Source organism: Oncorhynchus kisutch, linkage group LG28 (genome assembly GCF_002021735.2).
Source record: "Oncorhynchus kisutch isolate 150728-3 linkage group LG28, Okis_V2, whole genome shotgun sequence".
Classification (NCBI taxonomy): Eukaryota; Metazoa; Chordata; class Actinopteri; order Salmoniformes; family Salmonidae; genus Oncorhynchus; species Oncorhynchus kisutch.
Window position 1 is genome coordinate 9,551,989 of NC_034201.2, and position 25,105 is coordinate 9,577,093.

At 40.8% G+C, this 25,105-nt stretch overlaps 1 protein-coding gene across 1 annotated transcript in view; it reads right to left on the minus strand.

Annotated features, from left to right (window-relative positions):
• Window positions 1–48: 48 nt before the first annotated feature.
• Window positions 49–25,105, minus strand: part of LOC109873403 (transmembrane protein 164) — a 54,380-nt gene continuing 29,323 nt past the window's right edge. The window contains exons 3-6 of the mRNA XM_020465059.2: window positions 23,325–23,391; window positions 11,263–11,341; window positions 8,156–8,256; window positions 49–3,938 (exon numbers count right to left, since the gene is read on the minus strand). Of these exons, the coding sequence (XP_020320648.1) occupies window positions 3,735–3,938; window positions 8,156–8,256; window positions 11,263–11,341; window positions 23,325–23,391 (451 nt within the window). The 3' untranslated portion in view covers window positions 49–3,734. The remainder of the gene's footprint in view (window positions 3,939–8,155; window positions 8,257–11,262; window positions 11,342–23,324; window positions 23,392–25,105) is intronic.

Here is a 25,105-nt window from a genome sequence, read left to right on the forward strand (position 1 = left end):
CCCATAGCGTGCCTCCTAGATTTATGGGTTTCTATGTGTTTTTTCCTAAAGACCAGCAGTTATACTTCATATATAAAAGATGAGTTTCTCTTTTTTATGCCATTAAAGATGAAAAAGCCTCTTTTCTTTACTCTGGACCCAGTAGCTGCACTGGAATACAATCGCACTGATCTACAAATGAATAAAACTTTTATAAGAAAATGTACTTTAAGAAAAAAAACTTTTTTGTACATTAATTATTTTCAAAAAAATATTTTGGATCTAGTTTCTAAATTAATTGTGGTTTTCTATGTTCAGAAAATTTCAGACACCAAGTTGAGACATGTTGCTGTGCAGAGTGACAGTCTCTGCTGTGGTGGCATGACAGGATGTGGGGTTGCCTGGCGTAACCCCTCACAACCACCTTTTATTTGTTCGACTTTGAATTTTTGGTTCACTTTCTCAACTTTAGTAACTTTAAAATGTTGATGGAATAATATGAACTGGGAAATAAACGACTTCCCTTTAGAGCTAGATCCTCCTTCCCCATTGAATTGCTGTTAGTGTGATGAGACTTAATGGGCATTTATGATAGTATGGCATATTAAAAAAAAGACCCACCCCAAAAAATTGTGGGGGAAAAAATCATATATATTGATGGGTTATCAGTGGGTATGTGAGCAATGGCTGTGGAGATAATGTAGTTAAACATTTATTACCTTTAAATCATTTATCCAATAAAAAATGTAAAACCAAGTGAAAATATACAAAATTGTGTGCGTATGTTTTGTGTCATGGGTGTTTTATTACAATCCAACATGGAGTTGGAGCTTGATTGAATGTTATACAATACACAATACACAAGGTTATATTTACAGCTTGGATAATATTGTTGGTGGTACACATTGGTAGAGGTGTTCCCCCTTACTCTTTTGAGCACTATATAAATCCAATGAATTATTTATTAGTTCCTGAGCTATTCACTGAGAAGACCATTTAAGGGCAGAAATCACATTTATTGTCAATACAACACATTGCACATCCACCCAGAAAAGTGTACAAAAGTATACCATATCCCTTGTTTTTCTAATGTGTAAGGGAACACAATCCCTCATTACAAAATGGGATCGATCGAAGTGATAGGGAATAGGAAATTGTATTGAAAACAGATACTTCCCTTAAAACAGGGGTCCCCAATGACTGTCCCGAAGTAGAGCTATGCAGGTAATCAATAAACAGATACATTAAACAAAGTATGTGATCGATTATGTAGATATATGGACTGAAATTGGGCTGCCCCTTAAAAATAACACTCAGAATGTAGATTGAAGTGTAATGTATAGAATAGGCATTTGATTGAGAACTGACGTTACACATACATTTCATCCGCAACCTTGATAGCAAACCACTGAATATGCCCCATGATCAAAAGGCTCTTCAATCTGTATTACTGAAGTCAACATATGAAGTGTTTACCGCTAACTCAGGAACAATGCTTTTACATTTCTATCACGCTGTAATGCCGAACTTCCGCAATACGGATTTAATAGAGCCCTAAATCCCTTTAATGAATCATCTCTGAAGGCCATCTCTACCTTTCAGATCCCCTCTCTCAACAGGCACAGGACATCGCTCCTCTCACCCTTTTGACAACTGTGCTGTATCCAAAACCTAGTGCATTCAGAAAGTATCCAGACCCCTTGGCTTTTTCCACATTTTGTTACATTACAGCCTTATTTTAAAATGGGTTAAATAATACAAATCCTCAGCAATCTATACAAAATACCCCATAACGACAAAGCAAAAATTTTGCACATAAAAAAAAAACAGGAATACCTTATTTACATAAGTATTCAGACCCTTTGCTATGAGACTCTAAATTGAGCTCAGGTGCATCCTGTTTCCATTGATCATCCTTGAGATGTTTCTACAACTTGGAGTCCACCTGTGATAAATTCAATTCATTGGACATGATTTGGAAAGGCACACACTTGTCTATATAAAAAAGGTCCCACATTAACTGCATGCCAGAGCAAAAACCAAGCCGTGAGCTCCAGAGTTCCTCTGTGGAGATGGGAGAACCTTCCAGAAGGACAACCATCTCTGCAGCACTCCACCAAATCAGGCTTTAATGGTAGAGTGGCCAGGCGGAAGCCACTCCTTAGTAAAAGGCACATGACAGCCCGCTTGGAGTTTGCAAAAAGACACCTAAAGGACATTCAGACCAAGAGAAACCAGATTCTCTGGTCTGATGAAAACAAGATTGAACTCTTTGGCCTGAATGCCAAGCGTCACATCTGGAAGAAACCTGGCACCCTCCCTACAGTGAAGCATGGTGGTGGCAGCATCATGCTGTGGGGATGTTTTTCAGCAGTAGGGTCTGGGAGACTAGTCAGGATCGAGGGAAAGATGAACAGAGCAAAGTACAGATGACAACCTGCTCCAGAGCGCTCAGGACCTTAGACTGGGGCGAAGGTTCACCTTCCAACAGGACAACAACCTTAAGCACACCGCCAAGACAACACAGGAGTAGGTTCAGGGCAAGTCTCAGAATGTCCTTGAGTGGCCCAGCCAGAGCACAGATTTTTACCCGATCAAACAACTGCAGAGAAGAATGGGGAAAAACTCCCCAAATACGGGTGTGCCTAGCTTGTGGCAATATACCCTTTAAGGCTTGAGGCTGTAATTACTGCTTAAGGTGCTTCAACAAAGTACTGAGTAAATGGTTTGAATGTAAGGGCTCTGAATACTTTCAGAAGGCACTGTAGGTATTTGTTTATTTCATAACTTTGCAAGAATTTCTAAAAACGTGTTTTTGCTTGGTCATTGTGGGGTATTGTGTGTAGATGTATTACATGTTTTTTTTCCCATCAATTTTAGAATAAGGCTGTAAGCTAACATTTGGAAAAAGTCAAGGGGTCTGAATACTTTAAAGGCACTGTACATCAAGATACCTTCCTATAATTTCCCCTCGTCCATAATGATCCAACAGGACAAACACTTGTCTGTAAAAAGGCCCCTTACATTCTCTTTCACCTCTGCAGTTTAGTAAAATCAGTGATGGAGAGATGGCTCCTGCATCTTTGTCCCCTCTCATTTATACCACTCGATCCAGCAAAGATGTGAGGAACAGGTTTCTCCTTGTCAGCAGAGGCTGTGACCACAGATATGACAGAGACAAATGCATCACAACCGTTACTCTTCTAACAAACAAAATATCACAAAGTGATGGCTTTTACAATGGATTAAACATGTCAAAGATAACGTTATCTTAAATACAAACACAAAATGGCAACTTGACCCATACCGGGGCCAACTGTCATAGAAAGCACAAATTAAGAGTTTAAGGTGTACAGTAACAATGACAATTCAGTGATATGTAGGCTAGCCCCATTTTCCTGAACATAACTACAAAAGGCAACTTTAGAAATAAAGAGTAACTTTTAGAAACATGAGTAACTCAGGTTCAGGAAATCTGACCAAGACAAAAGAAAAAGCTAATTTCCCATGGCCAGCCACACACCAATTACTACCAACTCCAGCAGTCTTCCCATCATGTGTGCATGCAAACAATGTAAGCCATCCCTAACACAAACATAATAACTTTGTTTAATTTACCCTGAAATGCCTAATTCTTTACAGTAAAAAAAGGTAAGTCGTACAAGATGCATTAAAAATGTTGATAGAAAATCCCAACGTAAGAACAGGCATTGGATTTAAAAAGGCTACGTCCGTGTGAGTCTGTGTCGGTCTGTTCAGTCGACCTTGCTGCGAAGTCTTGCGGTGTCCAGCAGGTACCTGCAGGTGGGGCCGGTGTGGTAAGAGAAGAGGGTCAGGGCCTTCCCATGGACCAGGGTCAGCAGGGTCTGGTGACCCGCAGCCCAAACCCGGTACCAAGGCCCGTAAAATGGGTCAGACACCGCTGGACACAACATGTTATTCAGGTTGACCTCGGTCATCTGGGAAGAGGGAGAGAAAAAGAGAAGTGAGAGACTATCTAGCAGAAACACAGAGCCCTTGCTTGGTGTTTGTTTCATTTGTAACTTCAGTTATAAGAGAGAAGAGCAGTCAGCTGTGTCACGCAGCTCATTAGACATGCTAGTGTGTCATGTACAAGGCCTTCAGAAATATTTACACCCCTCGACTTACTCCACTTTGTTGTGTGACAGACGTAATTCAAAATAGCTTAAATAGATTTAACCCATCTACACACAATACCCCATAATGACAAAAATGTTTTAGAAATGTACACAAGTATTCACACCCCTGAGTCAATACATGTTAGAATCACCTTTGACAGCAATTACAGCTGTGAGTCTTCTGGGTAAGTCTAAGAGCTTTGCACACATTTAAAAATTCTTCAAGCTCTTTGAAGTTAGTTGTTGATCATTGCTCAAAAGCCATTTTCAAGCCTTGCCATATATTTTCAAGACGATTTAAATCAAAACTAACTAGGGCACTCAGGAACATTCAATACCGTCTTGGTAAGTAACTCCAGTGTATATTTGGCCTTGTGTTTTAGGTTATTGTCCTGCTGAAAGCTGAATTTGTCTCCCAGTGTCTGTTTGAAAGCAGACCGAACAAAGTTTTCCTCTAGGATTTTGTGTGCTTAGCTCTATTCAGTTTATTTTTATCATAAAAAACTCCCTAGTTCTTGCCGATGACATGCATACCCATAACATGATGCAGCCACCACCATGCCTGAAAATATGAAGAGTGGTACTTAGTGACGTGTCTCCTGTCACAGCCATTAAACTGTAACTGTTTTAAAGTCGCCGTTGGCCTCATGTTGAAATCCCTGAGTAGTTTCCTTCCTCTCTGGCAACGGAGTTAGGAAGGACACCTGTATCTTTGGAGTGACTGGGTGTATTGATACACCATCCAAAGTGTAATTAATAACTTCACCATGCTCAAATGGATATCCAATGTCTGTTTTGTTTTTGTACCCATCTTCAATAGGTGCCCTTCTTTGCGGTTGAATCTGTGCTTGAAATGCACTGCTCAACTGAAGGACCTTACAGATAATTGTATGTGTGGGGTAAAGAGATGAGGTAGTCATTCAAAAATCATGTTAAACACTATTATTCCACGTCCATGCAACTTGTGACTTGTTAAGCACATTTCTACTCCTGAACTTATTTAGACTTGCCATAAAAGGGCTGAATACTTATTGACTCAAGACATTTCAGCTTTTCATTCTTTATTAATTTGTAAAAATGTCTAAACATAATTTCACTTTGACATTACGGGGTATTGTGTTTAGGCCAGTGACACAAAAATCTCAATTGAATCAATTTTAAATTCAGGCTGTGTAACATTTTTGGGAGGAAAAAGTCTGTAAATACTTTCTGAAGACACTATCTTTACTCAAACTCTCTATCCAGATCCTGTATCCATCCAGCATCATGTTTATGTTGAATCCTATTAAAATAACTGTCATGCACATTCTATGTTTTTATCTTACTTCACTTCCTGTGTCCTGTACAATGCTGTATCAATTCGGGATGCACAATTTGGTCGATTCTGCTGCCGACTAACCGACCCTAGTTAACTTGTCAACAAACGGTATAAAAATGTCCAAAGAGTAAAATGACATGACCAACAAAAAAAAGACTATGGATGTATACAAGGAATATACATTTTTTCCATTAAGAGCTTTAAGCTTTGTTTTGCCTTCAATAGACTGAACTGCTGTTTGTGGTGCACCAGCTGTTTGTGGATCTTGCATGTTTAATGGCCTGTTATTGAACATGCAACGGCTGTAACGAAGCATCTAATAAAACGTCATTTTCAAACATTTACCAAAATGCAATTTGCGGGAAACACAGTTCTAAACAGCGCATCTAATTATTATTTTTGTTTTTTTAATTTAACCTTTATTTAACTAATGCGAGCGGTTCCATGTGACAGATCGAAAATAAATAACTTGGATTGTGCCTTTCGCTTCTGGACAACTGAAGAAAGTTGATATGAAAACCAATAGCACAGGGAGAGAAAAGCTGGTTAGACTACTGCAATGCTCTACTTTCCGGCTACCCGGATAAAGCACTAAATAAACTTCAGTTAGTGCTAAATACGGCTGCTAGAATCCTGACTAGAACCAAAAAATGTGATTATATTACTCCAGTGCTAGCCTCCCTACACTGGCTTCCTGTCAAGGCAAGGGCTGATTTTCACTTTTTTACTGCTAACCTACAAAGCATTACATGGGCTTGCTCCTACCTATCTCTCCGATTTGGTCCTGCCGTACATACCTACACGTACGCTACGATCACAAGACGCAGGCCTCCTAATTGTCCCTAGAATTTCTAACCATTTTTATGGAACGGTCTGCCTACCCATGTAAGAGACGCAAACTCGGTCTCAACCTTTAAGTCTTTACTAAAGACTCATCTCTTCAGTGAGTCATATGATTGAGTGTAGTCTTGCCCAGGGAAGGTGAACGGAAAGGAAAGGCTCTGGAGCAACGAACCGCCCTTGCTGTCTCTGCCTGGCCGGTTCCCTTCTTTCCACTGGGATTCTCTGCCTCCAACCCTATTACAGGAGTCACTGGCTTACTAGGGCTCTTTCATACCGTCCCTAGGAGGGGTGCGTCACTTGAGTGGGTTGAGTCACTGATGTGATCTTCCTGTCTGGGTTGGCGCCCCCCCCTTGGGTTGTGCCGTGGCGGAGATCTTTGTGGGCTATACTCGGCCTAGTCTCAGGATGGTAAGTTGGTGGTTGAAGGTATCCCTCTAGTGGTGTGGGGGCTGTGCTTTGGCAAAGTGGGTGGAGTTATATCCTTCCTGTTTGGCCCTATCCGGGGGTGTCCTCCAGTATTTATGCTGCAGTAGTTTATGTGTCGGGGGGCTAGGGTCAGTTTGTTATATCTGGAGTACTTCTCCTGTCCTATGTGAAGTTAAGTATGCCCTCTCTAATTCTCTCTTTCTCCCTCTCGGAGGACCTGAGCCCTAGGACCATGCCTCAGGACTACCTGACATGACTCCTTGCTGTCCCCAGTCCACCTGGCCGTGCTGCTGCTCCAGTTTCAACTGTTCTGCCTGTGATTATTATTATTTGACCATGCTGGTCATTTATGAACATTTGAACAGCTTGGCCATGTTCTGTTATAATCTCCACCCGGCACAGCCAGAAGAGGACTGGCCACCCCACATAGCCTGGTTCCTCTCTCTAGGTTTCTTCCTAGGTTTTGGCCTTTCTAGGGAGTTTTTCCTAGCCACCGTGCTTCTACACCTGCATTGCTTGCGGTTTGGGGTTTTAGGCTGGGTTTCTGTACAGCACTTTGAGATATCAGCTGATGTACGAAGGGCTATATAAATACATTTGATTTGATTAAATGGCATAAGGAAGTCTTTATAAAATAATAGCTTCCAAATTTCTATGGTTGGATTTTGGCTACGTTACTTTGAAGCAAGGTAAGACATTCCTCATTATTTGAAGTAAATTAAAACGTTCAGGTTCCAAACAATTAGACTGCCTGAAGCTCCCATGGTAAAGTGGTGGGTGACACGCCGCTGACTATAGCCTACCGCTGACTATAGCCTACCGCTGACTATAGCCTACCGCTGACTATAGCCTACCGCTGACTATAGCCTACCGCTGACTATAGCCTACCGCTGACTATAGCCTACCGCTGACTATAGCCTACCGCTGACTATAGCCTACCGCTGACTATAGCCTATGCACTCGAATGGAGAATGGGAGGCGCGCTTTAAATACGAGTTGAGATTGAGAAATAGTAGCTCTTAAAATCGTGACCATCAAAATAGTTAACATGCGATTGCATTTAGAATTGTTATGTCTTGTGCAGAAGAGGTCTATGGTACCTCAGACAAGTGATGGGCCAATCCAATCCTCAAACTAAACTCTATGCTGTGTGCATGTGATAAAATACATGACGACTAAAGACAATACACACGCGTTAATTTAATTCCACTAAATTATATACATTTCCCTATAAAGGTAAACACGACCAGTCAAATGTACTTTCGGCGGATAAACATTTAATGGTTAACCTCCCTAGCATCAATATATGATCTATGTCTATAGGGTACAAATCTTGTCAACATCCTGTACTTCTGTGTCATGTGCCTCATGTTACTGGCCTCTCCTTTAAGAGCGAGGGGAGTCGTTTTACCAAGTGTCCAGTAGAGGGCTCCCTCAATTAGTCTCTTACCAGGCCCAGGCCCTGCAGGAACAGGAAGTGATAGAGGAACAAGATGCCAGTGGAGAGGATAGCCCACCACATGTCCCCTAAGGGCTCCGGCTTGTACACACCTGCAGTGGGAGAGAATAGACAATGTATGAACATTATACAAAAAACAGAGCTGAAGATCCTGTTATGGATTGCTTTCAGTTTATTGGCAGGGAGATGAATCACTATTGGTATTCTTACTCCCCCCCTTCAAAGAATACAGCTGGCAGTGGATATTTTTCTTCAAGAGACCATGCTTTCCCACTTCGTTCAAAACCAGTGCTGACTAGGGATGGTGGTGTCGAGCTTGTTTGCTGTTTCGCAAGCATAATCACATGGAGCCTTTGCATTCATGAGGCCCTTCCTACCCCTAGATCCCCATGTAACCCTCCTCCTCTCTCTGAGCCTGTGGGTGTCTCCAACAGAGGATTGATTGAAAACAGGTCCATGTGTTGAGGCATTTTTCCACCCCTGTGCTCTAGTGGAGACAGAGTCAATTAAGTCCGGGCCAGAGAGAGACAGCAGCACAGAGGCAGGAACAGAGTGGAAGGGTGGAGAGGGGAGCTGAGGGAACAAGCCCTCCATTCATTGTTCCCTCGCTTGCTCTCAACCCAAAGCCCAGTGGACTAGATAGCACTCTACCATCACAATGCACAGAGAGCCAGTACAGACACCCAGATACACAGAGATTCCTTATCACCGAGTCATCATGAGCTTGGCTAGGACTCTGAGCTCTCTCTTTGTCTCACTGCCATTTCACATCAGCCATTGGAGCAGAATGCATAGACATGGAGTTCCCCTCCCCGCTTTTGGGACTCGGGGCAGAGTGACTCACAAATTCCACTGTATAATTGACAGAGCAGTATCCTATCAAATACAGATGTTGCCACTAGGCAACATGAAGTCATAACGTACTGTGAACTCCTCTACAGTACAGCTATGGGCTTGGTTGCACTGTAGTTGTGTTGTTTAGCTCACCTCCACCCAGCTCTTTGGAAAGCAATTTTTCATTTATACATCTACAACACATTCAAACTGCTATGACAGCCCACCCCTATTGTTTAGGGATATGAATCCTTCCTTATGTTCAAAGATATGTTACACATACGTGTATGATACGGACTCGGTTGTTCCAAATTGGTGTGAATTTGTTAGGAGCCAGGGTGTTTGTGATCTTGTCGATTTTCTTTAAAGTGGTCACATTTTAAGCAGTTTAGCTTAACTCTATTGGAGAGAAATAGTAAATCACAGATCGAGAGCTCTTTCAATTCTCTTCGTTCAAATTGTAGTCCAGACTTTTGTTGTCAGTTGGGGAACTAATTTGAACAACACAGGCCACCATAGTGTTTTCTTCTGAATTGTTGTCAGGTAAATGATTACCTCTTATTCGTAACCATATTATATGTTCTGCTTTGGATGTTAAACATCTTTTTTTTTTAAATGATGGAATGTCAACAAGGGTGTTGAGGCCATGCACAGAACAGCAAGCTGGCAGGCATATTCACTGTCATTTCAACCTCTCCTTGTTCCAGTCTAATCTCCACACGTTTTAAGCTTACCACCATCGTTCCTGTTCCCAAGAACTTGAAGGCTTCGTGCCACAATGACTACCGGCCTGTAGCACTCACATTTGTAATCATGAGGTGCTTTGAGAGGCTGGTTATGGCACACAACTCCATCATCCCAGACACCCTAGACCCACTCCAGGGAGTAGTGCATACACCCCAGTACATCACTGGGGCCAAGCTTCCTGCCATCCAGGATCTCTATACCAGGCGGTGTCAGAGGAAGGCCCTAAAAATGGTCCAAAAAAAAAGACTCCAGCCACCCTAGTCATAGACTGTTCTCTCTCCTACCGCACAGCAAGCGTTACCGGAGCGCTACGTCTAGGTCCAAAAGGCTTCTTAACAGCTTCTACCCCCAAGCCATAAGACTCCTAAACAGTTAATCAAATGGCTACCCAGACTATTTGCAAATCCTCAAAAAGGTTCTACAGCAGTACCATTGAGAGCATCTTGACTGGCTGCATCCCTGCTTGGTGTGGCAATATCACCACCCTCGATTACATGGCGCTACAGAGGGTGGTGCGGCCAGTCCAGTACATCACTGGGACCAAGCTCCCTGCCATCCAGGACCTCTATATCAGGCGGTGTGAAAGGAATGTCGGGAAAATCTCCAGCCACTCAAGCCATAGACTGTTCTCTCTGCTTCAGCACAGCAAACGATACCAGTATATCAAATCTGACACTAACAGGCTCAACAGTTTCTATCCCCAAGCCATAAGACTGCAAAATGGCTAACTAAATAGCTACACAGACTGGAGTTGACCCTTGTATTTAATTTTTGCACTGCACACTCACATGGCCCTACACACGTACGCAAAGGACACACAGTCACTTCATCATTGGTCACACACACACACACACACACACACACACACACACACCATATCTATCATTCCAGTATCCCTGCACATCGTACCTATGGTACCGGAACTGACCGTGTATAAAGTATGCTTAATTGGGGCGGCAGGGTAACCTAGTGGTTAGAGCGTTGGACTAGTAACTGGAAGGTTGCAAGTTCAAATCCCCAAGCTGACAAGGTACAATTCTGTCGTTCTGCCCCTGAACAGGCAGTTAACCCACTGTTCCTAGGCAGTCATTGAAAATAAGAATTTGTTCTTAACTGACTTGCCTGGTTAAATAAAGAAAAAATAAACTCTCGTGTTCTATTTTTATTGGTGTGTTTTTGTTCCACCTTAACTTACAGTACTACATTGTTATTGATTACTGCATTGTTGGGTTTATAGGTTGCAAGAAAGGCATTTCAATGTACTTATGCATGTGACCATGAAACTTGAAACTGGTTGCAAGAATGGCATCTCTACACTAGATGGCAGTCTGTCAGTTTTCCCCAGGTCTCCGCCTCTGTCAGTGCAACAATCTCACAACTGGGAGAAGGGTTTCGATTGGTTGAATTAAGGTAGCAGTGATGAATAACTCGAGATGGTTTAATTTCTAGTGAAGCACCCATGGAATGGCGACATCAGAGCACAGAATTTCATAAGTGCAAAATAAGGTGGAACGTACCTCCTTTCCTGAAGAGGTATACCGGCACCAGGTAGAGCATGGAATGCTGAATGTAGTAGACCTCCTTCTCAAACGGAAGCTGAACACAGACAAACAGAACAGATAAGTGTTCAGCATCTACATCAGCTTCATTTCAGCATATACACACATACATGAGTGTTTGCCTTACTACATTGAATGTTAAACAATGTCCTGCTCTTGCAATTGACATTGTTTGGCTACGGAAAAGTTTGACAGCCCAATTGTAATCAAAACATGGCTGGCGATTAGTCTGAATAAAAGTGGTTTCAGTTAGGCTAACAAGAGAACCATTCCCATAGGCATCAGACTAACAGCTCTGTAAAATGGCCAGCTAGCCTTAACAGTAAAAATGTGTGAGTGAGATTGTGGCTGGAGAGGAAAGGTGTTGTATGTAAAGGAAACCCACAGGGTACACACTCTCTAGACCAGCAGTAATAATCCATGCTGCTGCAGGGCTGCATGGTCTTAAGAGTTCATCACATAACGAAGCTATTCTTTACACTGAATGCAATCAATTCCTGTCCATATGGTGACTTCTCTTTAATGCATTTACATCTAGGAGGAAAGAACGATAGAAAACACTATGACCATAGATCAGCGGTATTTAAAGTCAGGGAAACTTTAGATTTTTTTGTTGTTGAAACAAATAAATTAAAAAGCACAGATTGTATGGGACAATATACAAAGGTTTTTGAGAAAGATAAGAAAAAAATTACTGAGTACACATTTATTGGTCTCTTCATTTTGATAAGAGATTAAAATGTAATGAATTGAAGGTCATTTGTTGATGTAAAAATCTAGATTTGTCATTAGATTTGGGGTGGGGTCGGGAGAAATTCTTGTGGGGACAAGAAAATGGGGTCCCTGCTAAAAAAAGTTAGAATACCACTGCCTTAGGTGATCGGTTATGACCTTAGATGACTGTCTGTAGCGTAGACACAGAACTCTCCTCCAGCCTGCACAGACAGACGGGTGTGTGTGTGTGTGTGTGGAGCCTCAGTGTTGGTCAGGGGTTCCTGAGAGTTGCCGGTCACGTGCTGCTGTGGTTACTGGGCCAACACAAACCCTGCCTGCCTGCCAGACCACAATAAAAGGAGGTAGGAATTGGTGGCCACAGACCAAGAACAGGTTAAAGGAACTCAAGTGTACTGAACAAGGCCAAAGTCACATTATGAGGCCTTAGTTACGTAAGTAGCCTTGGTCTTTACTGTTCAATTCCCCCTCCTACACATGAATTACAGTTGACAGCATGGCTGGAATCCTTGAGACATTCAAAGGGTGCATTTACTTCCTAATAAGGCAAATCTTCTGAATGAACTAAAACAATTCTAAATGCTTATTGCGTATCAGAATGACTAAAATTGATTGTAAAAAATTAAAAATAGAAATATATATATATATATTTTTTAAATCGGTCCAAACTGGACGCCACAGATTAACAACCTTCAACAAATAAAACTACATTTAATTTGTGTATTGTGAACTGAACTAGCAGAATGTGTTATACGGTCTGGTTATTTATTACCATGTTTGCTTTGTTTAACTATTAATAACTTAATTAGAAATAAAGTATACAGTGCCTTCAGAAAGTATTTACACCACTTTACTTTTTGTGTAACAGAATTAACTTAAAACGTACTAAATTGAGATTGTCACTGGCCTACACACACACACACACACACACACACACACACACACATACAACCCCATAATATAAAAAGTGGAATCATGTTTAGAAACTTTTTTTAAATGTATTAAAAATGAAATGCCTCGAGTCAGTAAGTATTCAACCCTGTCGTTGTGGCATGTTCAGGAGTACAAATTTACTTAGCAAGTCACTTAATAAGTAGTGTGATGACCCTCCCACTGTCTGCCGAATTCTCTTTGCTCTTGTTTTCCTTATTAGGAGGTCGGTGGGCGTAGCCGGGAGGGTCATCAGCAAAATGGGCCACACCTGGGCTCGGGTGTGTCCTGGGGATAAATACACCTTTCCCTCATTCATTGAGGAGACTCACTGTTGGAATTTGGTTATGGCCTTTTTGTAGCTGTTTTGTGTGTTTGCTTTGGCACCTCTCAACACATCTATGCACGCAACCACTGACTACACACCCCATTGTTACTTGTTTATAGTTAACTTTAGTTAATAAATACATTTCTCCTTTTTGTTACAGGCTACAAGCCGGTTTGTGACAGTAGCATGGACTCACTGTGTGCAATAGTATTTAACACATTTTTATTGACTACCTATTCTCTGTACCCCACACATACAGAAAATTGTAAGGTCCCTTAGTCAAGCAGTGAATTTCAACCACAAAGACCAGACAGGTTTTCAATGCCTCGCAAAGAAGGGTACCTGTTGGAAGATGGGTATAAAAAAAAAGCAGATATTGAATATCCCTTTCATCATAGTGAAGTTAAATATTTTGGATTGTGTATCAGTACATCCAGTCACTACAAAGATACAGGCATCCTTCCTAACTCAGTAGCCGGAGAGGAAGGAAACTGCTCAGGGATTTCACCAAGAGGCCAATGGTGACTTTAAAACAGTTACAGTTTAATGGCTGTGACAGGAAGAAACAGGATGGATCAACATTGTAGTTACTCCACAATACTAACCTAAACAACCGAGTAAATAGGAAGCCTGTACAGACAAAAAAAATATTCCTAAACATTCATCCTGTTTGCAATAAGGCACTCTACGGCTCCTGAGTGACGCAGTGGTCTAAGGCACAGTGCTAGAGGCATCACCAGACTCTATCACAACAGGCCGTGATTGGGAGTCCCATAGGGTGGCGCACAATTGGCCCAATGTCATTAGAGTTTGGCCGTGGTAGGCCGTCATTGTAAATAAGAATTTGTTCTTAACTGACTTGCCTAGTTACATTTTAAAAAATGTAAGTAAAATTGCTAAACATTTGGCAAAGAAATGAACTTTATGTCATGAATACAAAGTGTTATGTTTGGGGCAAATCCAACACATCACTGAGTACCACACTTCATATTTTCAAGCATGGTGGAGGCTGCATCATGTTGTTGGTATGCGCGTCATCGGCAAGGACTAGGGAATTTTTAAAATAAAAATAAACGGAATGGAGCTAAGCACATAAAAAAAATCCTAAAGGAAAACCTGGTTCAGTCTGCTTTCCAACAGACACTGGGAGACAAATCAACTTTCAGCAGGTCAATAACCTAAAACACAAGCCCAAATATACACTGGAGTTACTTACCAAGAAGACATTGAATGTTCCAGAGTGGCCTAGATACAGTTTTGACTCAAAAAAAAATGGCAAGACTTGAAAATGGTTTTCTAGCAAAGCTCAACAACCAACTTGACAGAGCTTGAAGAATTTTCAAAAGAATGTGCAAATATAGTACAATTCAGGTGTTCAAAGCTCTTTAGAGACTTACCCAGAAAGACTCACAGCTGTAATCAAATGTATTTATAAAGCCCTTCTTATATCAGCTGATATCTCAAAGTGCTGTCCAGAAACCCAGCCTAAAACCCCAAACAGCAAGCAATGCAGGCATAGAAGCACAGTGACTAGGAAAAACTCCCTAGAAAGGCTGGAACCTAGGAAGAAACCAAGAGGGGAACAACCATATGAGGGGTGGCCAGTCCTCTTCTGGCTGTGCCGGGTGGAAATTATAACAGAACATGGCCAAGATGTTCAAATGTTCATATATGACAAGCAGGGTCAAATAATAATAATAATCACTGCCAAGGTGATTCTAATTCTAACATGTATTGACTCAGGAGTGTGAACAGTGGTGTAAAGTACTTAAGTAAAAATACTTTTTTGGGGGGGTATCTGTACTTTACTATTTGACTTCACTACATTCCTAAAGAAAATGTACTTTTTGCTCCAGACATTTTCCTTGACACCCAAAAGTATTCGCTACATTTTGAATGCTTAGCAGGACAGGAAAATGTGGTCTAATTCACACACTTATAAGGAGAACATCCCTGGTCATCTCTACTGCCTCTGATCTGGCAGACTCACTAAACACATGCTTATTTGTAAATTATGTCTGAATGTTGGAGTGTGCCCCTGGCTATCTGTAAATAAAAACAAACCTAGAAAATGGTTGTCTGCTTTGCTTAATACAAGGAATTTGAAATGATTTATACTTGTACTTTTAATACTTAACTATATTTTGGCGATTACATTTACTTTTGATACTTAAGTATATTTTAAACCAAATACATTTACACAAGTAGTATTTTACTGGGTGACACTAACTTGAGTCATTTTCTATTAAGGTATCTTTACTTTTACTCAAGTATGAAAATTGGGCACTTTTTCCACCACTGAGTGTGAATATCTAAGTAGATAGTGTTTCATTTTCAATAAATGTGAGGAAGGGTACAAAAACATTCCTGCAGCAAATAAGGTCCTCAAGAAAACAGTTTGGAACCACCAAGACTCTTCCTAGAGCTGGCCGCCCAGCCAAACTGAGCAGTCCTAGGAAGAGCCTTGGTCAGGGAAGTGACCAAGAACCCAATCGAACCTGATAGAGCTCCAGAGCTCCTCTGTGGAGATGGGAGAACCTTCCAGATGGACAACCATCTCTGCAGCACACCTCCAAATCAGGCCTTTATGGTAGAGTGGCCATATGGAAGCCACTCCTCAGTAAGAGTCACATGACAGGCCGCTTGGAGTTTGTCAAAAGGCATCTAAAGGCCACTCAGACCATGAGAAACAAGATTCTCTGGTCTGAAGAAACCAAGATTGAACTCTTTGTCCTGATTGCCAAGCGTCAGATCTGCAGGAAACCTGGCACTTGAACACCTCTGAAGAGACCTGAAAATAGCTGTCCAGCGACGCTCCCCATCCAACCTGACAGAGCTTGAGAGCATCTCTGAGAATAATGGGAGAAACTCCCCAAATACAGATGTGCCAAGTTTGTAGCATCATACCAAAGAAGACACAAGGCTGTAATCACTACCAAAGGTGCTTCAACAAAGCACTGAGTAAAGGGTTGGAATACTTATGTAAATGTAATATTTCCGTTTTTTGCTTTGTCATTATGGGGTATTGCGTGTAGATTGTTTTTTTCTCTCATCAATTTTGTCCATTTTAGAATAAGGCTGTAACGTCACAAAATGTGGCAAAAGTAAAAGGGGTCTGAATACTTTCTGAAGGCACTAGAAATACTTATGGATACGATGACTGATGACACTAAAACAAACCCCAGAAATGATGTGAGAGTGAGAACATGCCCCATATAGTCCATGGGGAGGAGATATAGACCGTGGGTGTTTCTCAATATGCATACTACAGTGCTCCACACTCATGCGCCGAGCGCATTCTCCTAGGCCGAGAGTGTGGAGAACACATCAAACATTTCATTTGAGAAGCATGCCCACTCGTCCTACTGTATTACCTCACGCTGCACCTCCAATTCACTGAACCTTCTTCCAGCCAGGACAATGGCAATAGAGACAAACCAAGATATAACACAAAGCAAAAGTTTTCATAATTCTCAGCTAGCATTTGCCTTGATGACAGCTTTGCACACTTTTCGCATTCTCTCAACCATCTTCACCTGGAATGCTTTCCAACAGTCTTTGAGTTCCCACATAAGCTGAGCACTTGTTGGCTGCTTTTCCTTCCCTCTGCGGTCCAACTCATCCATCTCAATTGGGTTGAGGTCGGGTGATTGTGGAGGCCAAGTCATCTGATGCAGCACTCCATCACTCTCCTTCTTGGTCAAATAGCCCTTACACAGCCTGGAGGTGTGTTATTTCATTGTCCTGTTGAAAAACAAATGATAGTGGGACTAAGCACAAACCAGATGGGATGGCGTATCACTGCAGAATGCTGTGGTAGCCATGCTGGTTAAGTGTGCCTTGAATTCTAAATAAATCACTGAGTGTCACCAGCAAAGCACCCCCACACCACCTCCTCCATGCTTCGCGGTGGGAACCACACGTGGAGATTGTTCGTTCACCTACACTGCGTCTCACAAAGACACGGCGGTTTTAACGAAAAATCACAAATTTCGATTCATCAGACCAAAGGACATATGTCCACCTGTCTAATTTTCATTGCTTGTGTTCCTTGGCCCAAGCAAGTCTCTTCTTATTGGTGTCCTTTAGTAGTAGTTTCTTTTCAGCAATTCGACCATGAACATCTTATTCAAGCAGTCTCCTCTGAACAGTTGATGTTGAGATGTGTCTGTTACTTGAACTCTGTGAAGCATTCATTTGGACTGCAATCTGAGGTGCTGTTAACGCTAATGAACTGGGTCTTCCATTCCGGTGGCGGTCCTCATGAGAGCCAGTTTCATCATGGTTTTTGCGACTGCACTTGAAACTTTCAAAGTTCTTGAAATATTCTGGATTGACTGACCATGTCTTAAAGTAATGATGGACTGTCATTTCTCTTTACTTATTTGAGCTGCTAAAGGAAAGAAATTCAATAAATGTAATTTAACAAGACACACATGTTAATTGAAATGCATTCCAGGTGACTACCTCATTCAGCTGGATGAGGGAATGCCAAGAGTGTGGAAAGCTGTCATCAAGGCAAAGGTAGGCTACTTTGAAGAACCTCAAATATAAAATATATTGTGATTTTTTTTTAACACTTTTTTGGTTACTACATGATTCCATATGTGTTATTTCATAGTTTTGATGTCTTCACTATTATTCTACAATGTAAAAAATAGTAAAAATAAAGAAACCCTGGAATGAGTAGGTGTCCAAACTTTTGACTGGTACTGTATTTCTCTGCACACTTTCCGTTGAAGCTTGCAGAAATGCATGCTTCAACATATGTACAAACGGAGTACGCATTTGAAAAGAGACCTCCGTGCTCCGTTTTGTATGGTAGTATGTATTTTGAGAAACACCCAGTGTGTACCTCACTGTGACGACCCTCCCACTCTGTCTGCCGTATTCTGTACCTTTGCTCATTTTCCTTAATAGGATGTCGGTGGGCGGAGCCGGGAGGGTCGTCAGCAAAATGGTCCCGGGATAAATACACCTCTTCCCCATTCATTGGGGGGGGGGGGGGGGGGGGACGACTCTCTCCATGCAGACACTGATAGATTTTGGTTGTGTCATTTTTGTGCCCGTTTTGTTTGTTTGCTTTGGCACCTTTCAAAACCCCTCATTATCACATTTATGCACGAAACAACTCACTTACACTACTGGTTACTGACTACACACACCATTGTTAACTGTATTTAGTTTACTTCAGTTAATAAATATATTATTCCTTATCTCCACGTTGTCTCCCTTTTTGTTACGAACTTTGAGCCGGTTCGTGACACTCACCAAAATAGGACAGGAACCAAGCGACTGAGTAATGAATCTGAGACACTTTCATAACCATCTGACCTGATGGTATTCTAAATCAATAGCATCAGGTACAAGTTCACTTCCAATCAAACCTACAGGAACTGATCACAACACCTCTAAAAACAAATGGTAATAATACAGATAAGGCAGAATTCTTGAGGAAGACAAAATAATCCTTGCATACTGTGTTGCCAGAGCCTGTTCCGGGCCAACACCATTGAATTTAGTCTTGTGCAAGAGAAACCAAAGCCTTTTTGAGTCGTCAATGGATGAATGTAACAAAATGGGTCTATTAAGGGAACTAGAACAGGCCTAATAAAATTTGGGCTTGGTTTCCATTGATGATATGTGAGTAGTAGCAAGAGACACTATTCCAGAGCAGGGAACAGAGCACCTCTGAAGGGAAAGTGAACTGCAGCAATGAGAAAAGCCTGAAGACAGAGCGAAGAGGAAGTGGGGGTTGAGGCAGTTTTACAGCTATTCAGTCAGCAGTAGCCAAGTACAGATACTGTAGGGCTCTGCTTTCACTTTGTCGCATTCAATCACAGAGTCCGGAAGGCTCATAAAAAACGATCTTCTACGTCACCATGGTTACATTGGGTTGAGACAAGTTGATATTTGCTGAGATGCTTTACAGGGTCTGCAATTGTCAACTAGACAGCTACTTTAGGTTGTCCTCTGGACAAAAGGACATTATAATTCCTATACCACAAGTCAAGAAGATCCAGCATATTCTTTGTCCTTAAAATGCTTCTTTCAAATAAATATGGCACTTTAACCATAAGCAATGCTAGATGTGTTTTTCAGTGTATTACAAAGTACAAAAAGAAACGCAACATTTCAAAGTTTTTACTGAGTTACAGTTCAGATAAGGAATTCAGTCAATTTAAATAAATGAATTAGGCCGAAATCTGAATTTCACGAGTGGGAATACAGATATGCATCTGTTGGTCACAGATCTCGTCATGGTATCTCTGTGCATTCAAATTGCAATTGTGTTCGTTGTCAGTAGCTTATGCCTGCCCATACCATAACCCCACCGCAGTCGTGTAAAGTACTTAAGTAAAAATACTTGAAAGTAGTAAACTAGTGAGGGCCCAAAGGGGACACTGTTTTTTTGCACTGAAACATGCAAAACAAATGCCCGCTAGGGGGGAAATTCAGGTTTTAGCTAATTAAACAAAGAATATGATCAGTCTCTGTGTATAAAATAAGTGATTCATGTGAACCTAACTCACAGCAACAAAAAAAAATGCAAAGAAAGCAATCAAATTTTATTTGTTGCCTAGACTTTACTGCAAATGACAAGTCTTGAGAAAAAAACAAAACACTAATATTGCTGTTAGCCATGACAGCCTTTATAATAGAACGCTTGTGACCACACACACACATCTACATATTGCACTCGGGAAAAAAAACATTCTAAAGTACAAATAGAATGAAACAAACAGGCATTGTATTTTTGCTCTATTATAGTGGCCACTATAGTAGACATCAATCAAGTGCACAAGGCTACATGTGCGCAAAAATAAAGGTCACAGATATACAAAATTATAATCCCCCCCCTCACTCACACATGTTAAGGTCAAGTTCAACACAACAACTATGTCTTTGGGCTACAGTGTACATTATACACTTTCTGCCTGTGGACATCTGTTCCCCTGTACAATGTGCCAGCAGAGCATGATACCCTTTGCCAGCATAATAGATCTCTTTCAGGCAGAGAGTACACCTGGCATACCCCTTTTATCCACTGTATTGAAGAAGAGGGAAAGATGGAAGTGTGTGGTGTTCCTTTAAACTCTTTAGTGGCATCCAGCTTAAGCCAGGCCCAGCTCCAGCTACACTTCATTCCTGAATCCATTTGTTTAACAAGCAACACCTCAATTTCACCTAATTCTCTCATTCCGAAAATTAACCACTTACTGTAGAGGGAAAACATTAGTTCACAGATAGTAGTTCGTTAGCTAGTTAACGAGTTAACATTTCACACAGATTGCCAGGGTCCAGTAAGCATCTAACACGTTATAACTTGAGGAATGGCAAGGAGTTGCATACCAGTTAATACTATAGAGAATTGGTTAGGTTACTAAATGTTAACTCATCTGATGTAACATTAGCTAGCTAACTTTAGCTGTCTGACTTTATTAGCCAACTAATTTTCACACCATAAACTCAATTATTTGATCAGTTAAGTTGGCTAATGTTGCTCAACATTTATCTGGCTAGCTAACGGATAATTCGAACCAGCTAGCAAGATACTGAACAATGCTAACAATGTTGTTGTTCCACCACACTTTCTCCCTCACCTCAAACTTTCCAAATGGCAGTTTTTTTTCGGTTACAGTTCATGAAGTACGCTTCATCACCTTCTCACCCCTGTCTACGTGGTCAGGCTTCTCACCTACCTCTTCGTTATCGTTCAGGTGAATTCTGTTTGTAAGTTAATTGGCAAACTGCCTTTCCACTCTCCACTGTCTTTCCAGAGCAAGCGCTGATGCTGTAAATAGCAAATTGGTTCTTTTCAGTCATGTGCTGCATTCTGTTGTAGATTGTACATACTAGATGTCTACCGATTAATCGGAATGGCCGATTAATTAGGGCAGATTAAGTTTTCCAACCAATTTGGCCGTTGCTTTTTTTACACCTTTATTTAACTAGGCAAGTCAGTTAAGAACACATTCTTATTTTCAATGACGGCCTAGGAACTGTGCGTTAACTGCCTCGTCCGGAGGCAGAACGACAGAATTGTACCTTGTCAGCTCGGGGGATTCAATCTTGCAACCTTACAGTTAACTTGTCCAACGCTCTAACCACCTGATTACATTGCACTCCACGAAGAGACTGCCTGTTACGCGAATGCAGTAAGCCAAGGTAAGTTACTAGCTAACATTAAACTTATCTTATAAAAAACAATCAATCATAATCACTAGTGAACTACACATGGTTGATATTACTAGTTTATCTAGCGTTGCATATAATCGATGCGGTGCGTATCGTTGCTCCAATGTGTACCTAACCATAAACATCAATGCCTTTCTTAAAATCAATACACAGAAGTATATATTTTTAAACCTGCATATTTAGCTAAAAGAAATCCAGGTTAGCAGGCAATATTAACCAGGTGAAATTGTGTCACTCCTCTTTCATTCATTGCACGCAGAGTCAGTGTATATGCAACAGTTTGGGCCGCCTAATTTGCCAGAGTTTTACGTAATTATGACATAACATTGAAGGTTGTGCAATGTAACAGGAATATTTAGACTTATGGATGCCACCCGTTAGATAAAATACGGAACTGTTCCGTATTTCACCGAAAGAATAAACGTCTTGTTTTTGAGATGGTTTCCGACCATATTAAATGACCTAAGGCTTGTATTTCTGTGTTATCATGTTATAACTAAGTCTATGATTTGATAGAGTAGTCTGACTGAGCGATGGTAGGCAGCAGCAGGCTCGTAAGCATTCATTCAAACAGCACTTTCGGGCGTTTGCCAGCAGCTGTTTATGACTTCAAGCCTATCAACTCCCGAGATCAAGCTGGCGTAACCGATGTGAAATGGCTAGCTAGTTAGCGGGGTGCGTGCTAATAGCGTTTCAAACGTCACTCGCTCTGAGACTTGGAGTGGTTGTTCCCCTTGCTCTGCACGGGTAACGCTGCTTCGAGGGTGGCTGTTGTCGTTGTGTTCCTGGTTCGAGCCCAGGTAGGAGCGAGGAGAGGGAAGGAAGCTATACTGTCACACTGGCAATTCTAAAGTGCCTATAAGAACATCCAATAGTCAAATGTTAATGAAAATACAATTGGTATCGAGAGAAATAGTCCTATAATAACTACAACCTAAAACTTTTTACCTGGGAATATTGACTCAAGTTAAAAGGAACCACCAGCTTTCATATGTTCTCATGTTCTGAGCAAGGAACTGAAATTTTAGCTTTCTTACATGGCACACATTGCACTTTTACTTTTTTCCAACACTTTTTTTGCATTATTTAAACCAAATTGAACATGTTTCATTATTTATTTGAGGCTAAATTGATTTTATTGATGTATTATATTAAGTTAAAATAAGTGGTCATTCAGTATTGTTGTAATTGTCATTATTACAAATATTATTTTTTTATTTTTTTTAAATCAGCCGATTAATCGGTGTTGGCTTTTTTTGGTCCTCCAATAATTGGTATCGGCGTTGAAAAATCACAGTCAGTCGACCTCTATTCTGTTGTAGTGTGAACGATTGGGTTTGAGCCTTGGATACAGAGCCTTGGATTGCTCCAAACACATATCACTTGTTCGCATACAGCCAGTAGTCATTCATCGGAGCGGGCCCCTGGCTATCCGTAAAACATTTTTTAAAGGTGCCATTTGGTTTGCTGAATATAAGGAACTTGAAATTATTATTAATTTATCTTTTGATACTTAAATACATTTTAGCAATTACATTTACTTTTGATACCTAAGTATATTTAAAACCCAAATACCTTTACTCAAGTAGTATTTTACTGGGTGACTATCACTTTTACTTGAAAACGATGTTGGAGGCAGCTTATGGTAGAGAAATGAACATTAAATTATCTTCCAACAGCTTTGGTGGACATTCCTGCAGTTTTATATGTTTGTTCATTGTGATATGCATCATGAAATCTTTGAAACTATGAAGGAGTGAAAGTCTAACTGAGTGACTGCAAAGAACGCTATTACAGTGAATTTAACTGATGCTAGATGATGGTTACTTACCAGTCTAGTGTTGACCACAGGGAAGACAAGGGCCAGTAAAGCACCGTTCAGCATATGGACCTGAAGCCTGTTGACAGAAAGAGCACACATCAGAAAATGTTTTGCATGTCAGCAAAAGTCTAAGATGCATGACGTTCAAAATACAGAAATACAGCATGACGTTCAAAATACAGAAATACAGCATGGCGTTCAAAATACAGAAATACAGCATGGCGTTCAAAATACAGAAATACAGCATGGCGTTCAAAATACAGAAATACAGCATGGCGTTCAAAATACAGAAATACAGCATGACGTTCAAAATACAGAAATACAGCATGACGTTCAAAATACAGAAATACAGCATGACGTTCAAAATACAGAAATACAGCATGACGTTCAAAATACAGAAATACAGCATGGCGTTCAAAATACAGAAATACAGCATGGCGTTCAAAATACAGAAATACAGCATGGCGTTCAAAATACAGAAATACAGCATGGCGTTCAAAATACAGAAATACAGCATGATGTTCAAAATACAGAAATACAGCATGGCGTTCAAAATACAGAAATACAGCATGGCGTTCAAAATACAGAAATACAGCATGGCGTTCAAAATACAGAAATACAGCATGGCGTTCAAAATACAGAAATACAGCATGATGTTCAAAATACAGAAATACAGCATGGCGTTCAAAATACAGCATGGCGTTCAAAATACAGAAATACAGCATGGCGTTCAAAATACAGAAATACAGCATGGCGTTCAAAATACAGAAATACAGCATGGCGTTCAAAATACAGAAATACAGCATGACGTTCAAAATACAGAAATACAGCTGGCCTGATGCAAAAAGCAGCATATGATGCTAAATGCATTATACTGGCTGTATTTCTGTATTTTTAAAGTTAGATATTTAGAAAAATTAATTGCTGACATCAAAACATTTTGGGACTAAATCAACAATGGACTAAAGAAACAAATACCAAAAGATGGTTTGAAAAACTCCACCCAAAAACTAAGTTTGCTTAAGTTTGGTGAAGATAGTATCATATGGTATGGCTGCAAGCCATATGAAACAATCTGCACTTGTCAGCGTCACTGTGCTAGGCCATAGAAACATGCGCTACACCGGTTTAATACCGGACTGGCGGTTTTAATGCAATGAACTTACATTTAATTGCTGACCATCTTCAGCATGACATGTGACATGCCATATTCCTGAAGCTTGTGTGTTACATCACATTCCCTTTCCTCATGGAACTGTAATTAGCCTACATAAAAAAAATCTAACTGTATTTATTTATTTTTCTTCACCTTTATTTAACCAGGTAGGCCAGTTGAGAACAAGTTCTCATTTACAACTGCGATTTGTCACATTTGCAGAATACCACAGGTTTAGACCTTAACGTGAAATGCTTACTTACAAGCCCCTAACCAACAACGCAATTTTAAGAAAGCAGAGTTAAGAAAATATTAACTAAATAAACTAAAGTAAAAAACGAACACAATAAAACAAAAATAACTTGGGTGACTGGAGTCGTACAATTTTTTGGGCCTTCCTTTGACACCGCCTAGTATATAGGTTCTGAATGTCAGGAAGCTTGGCCCCAGTGATGTACTGGGCAATACTCACTACTCTCTGTAGCGCCTTACGGTCAGATGCCTAGCAGTTGCCATACCAGGTGGTGATGCAACCGGTCAGGATGCTCGATGGTGCAGCAGTATAACTGAGGATCTGGAGACCCATGCCAAATCTTTTCAGTCTCCTGAGGGGGAAAAGGCATTGTCGTGCCCT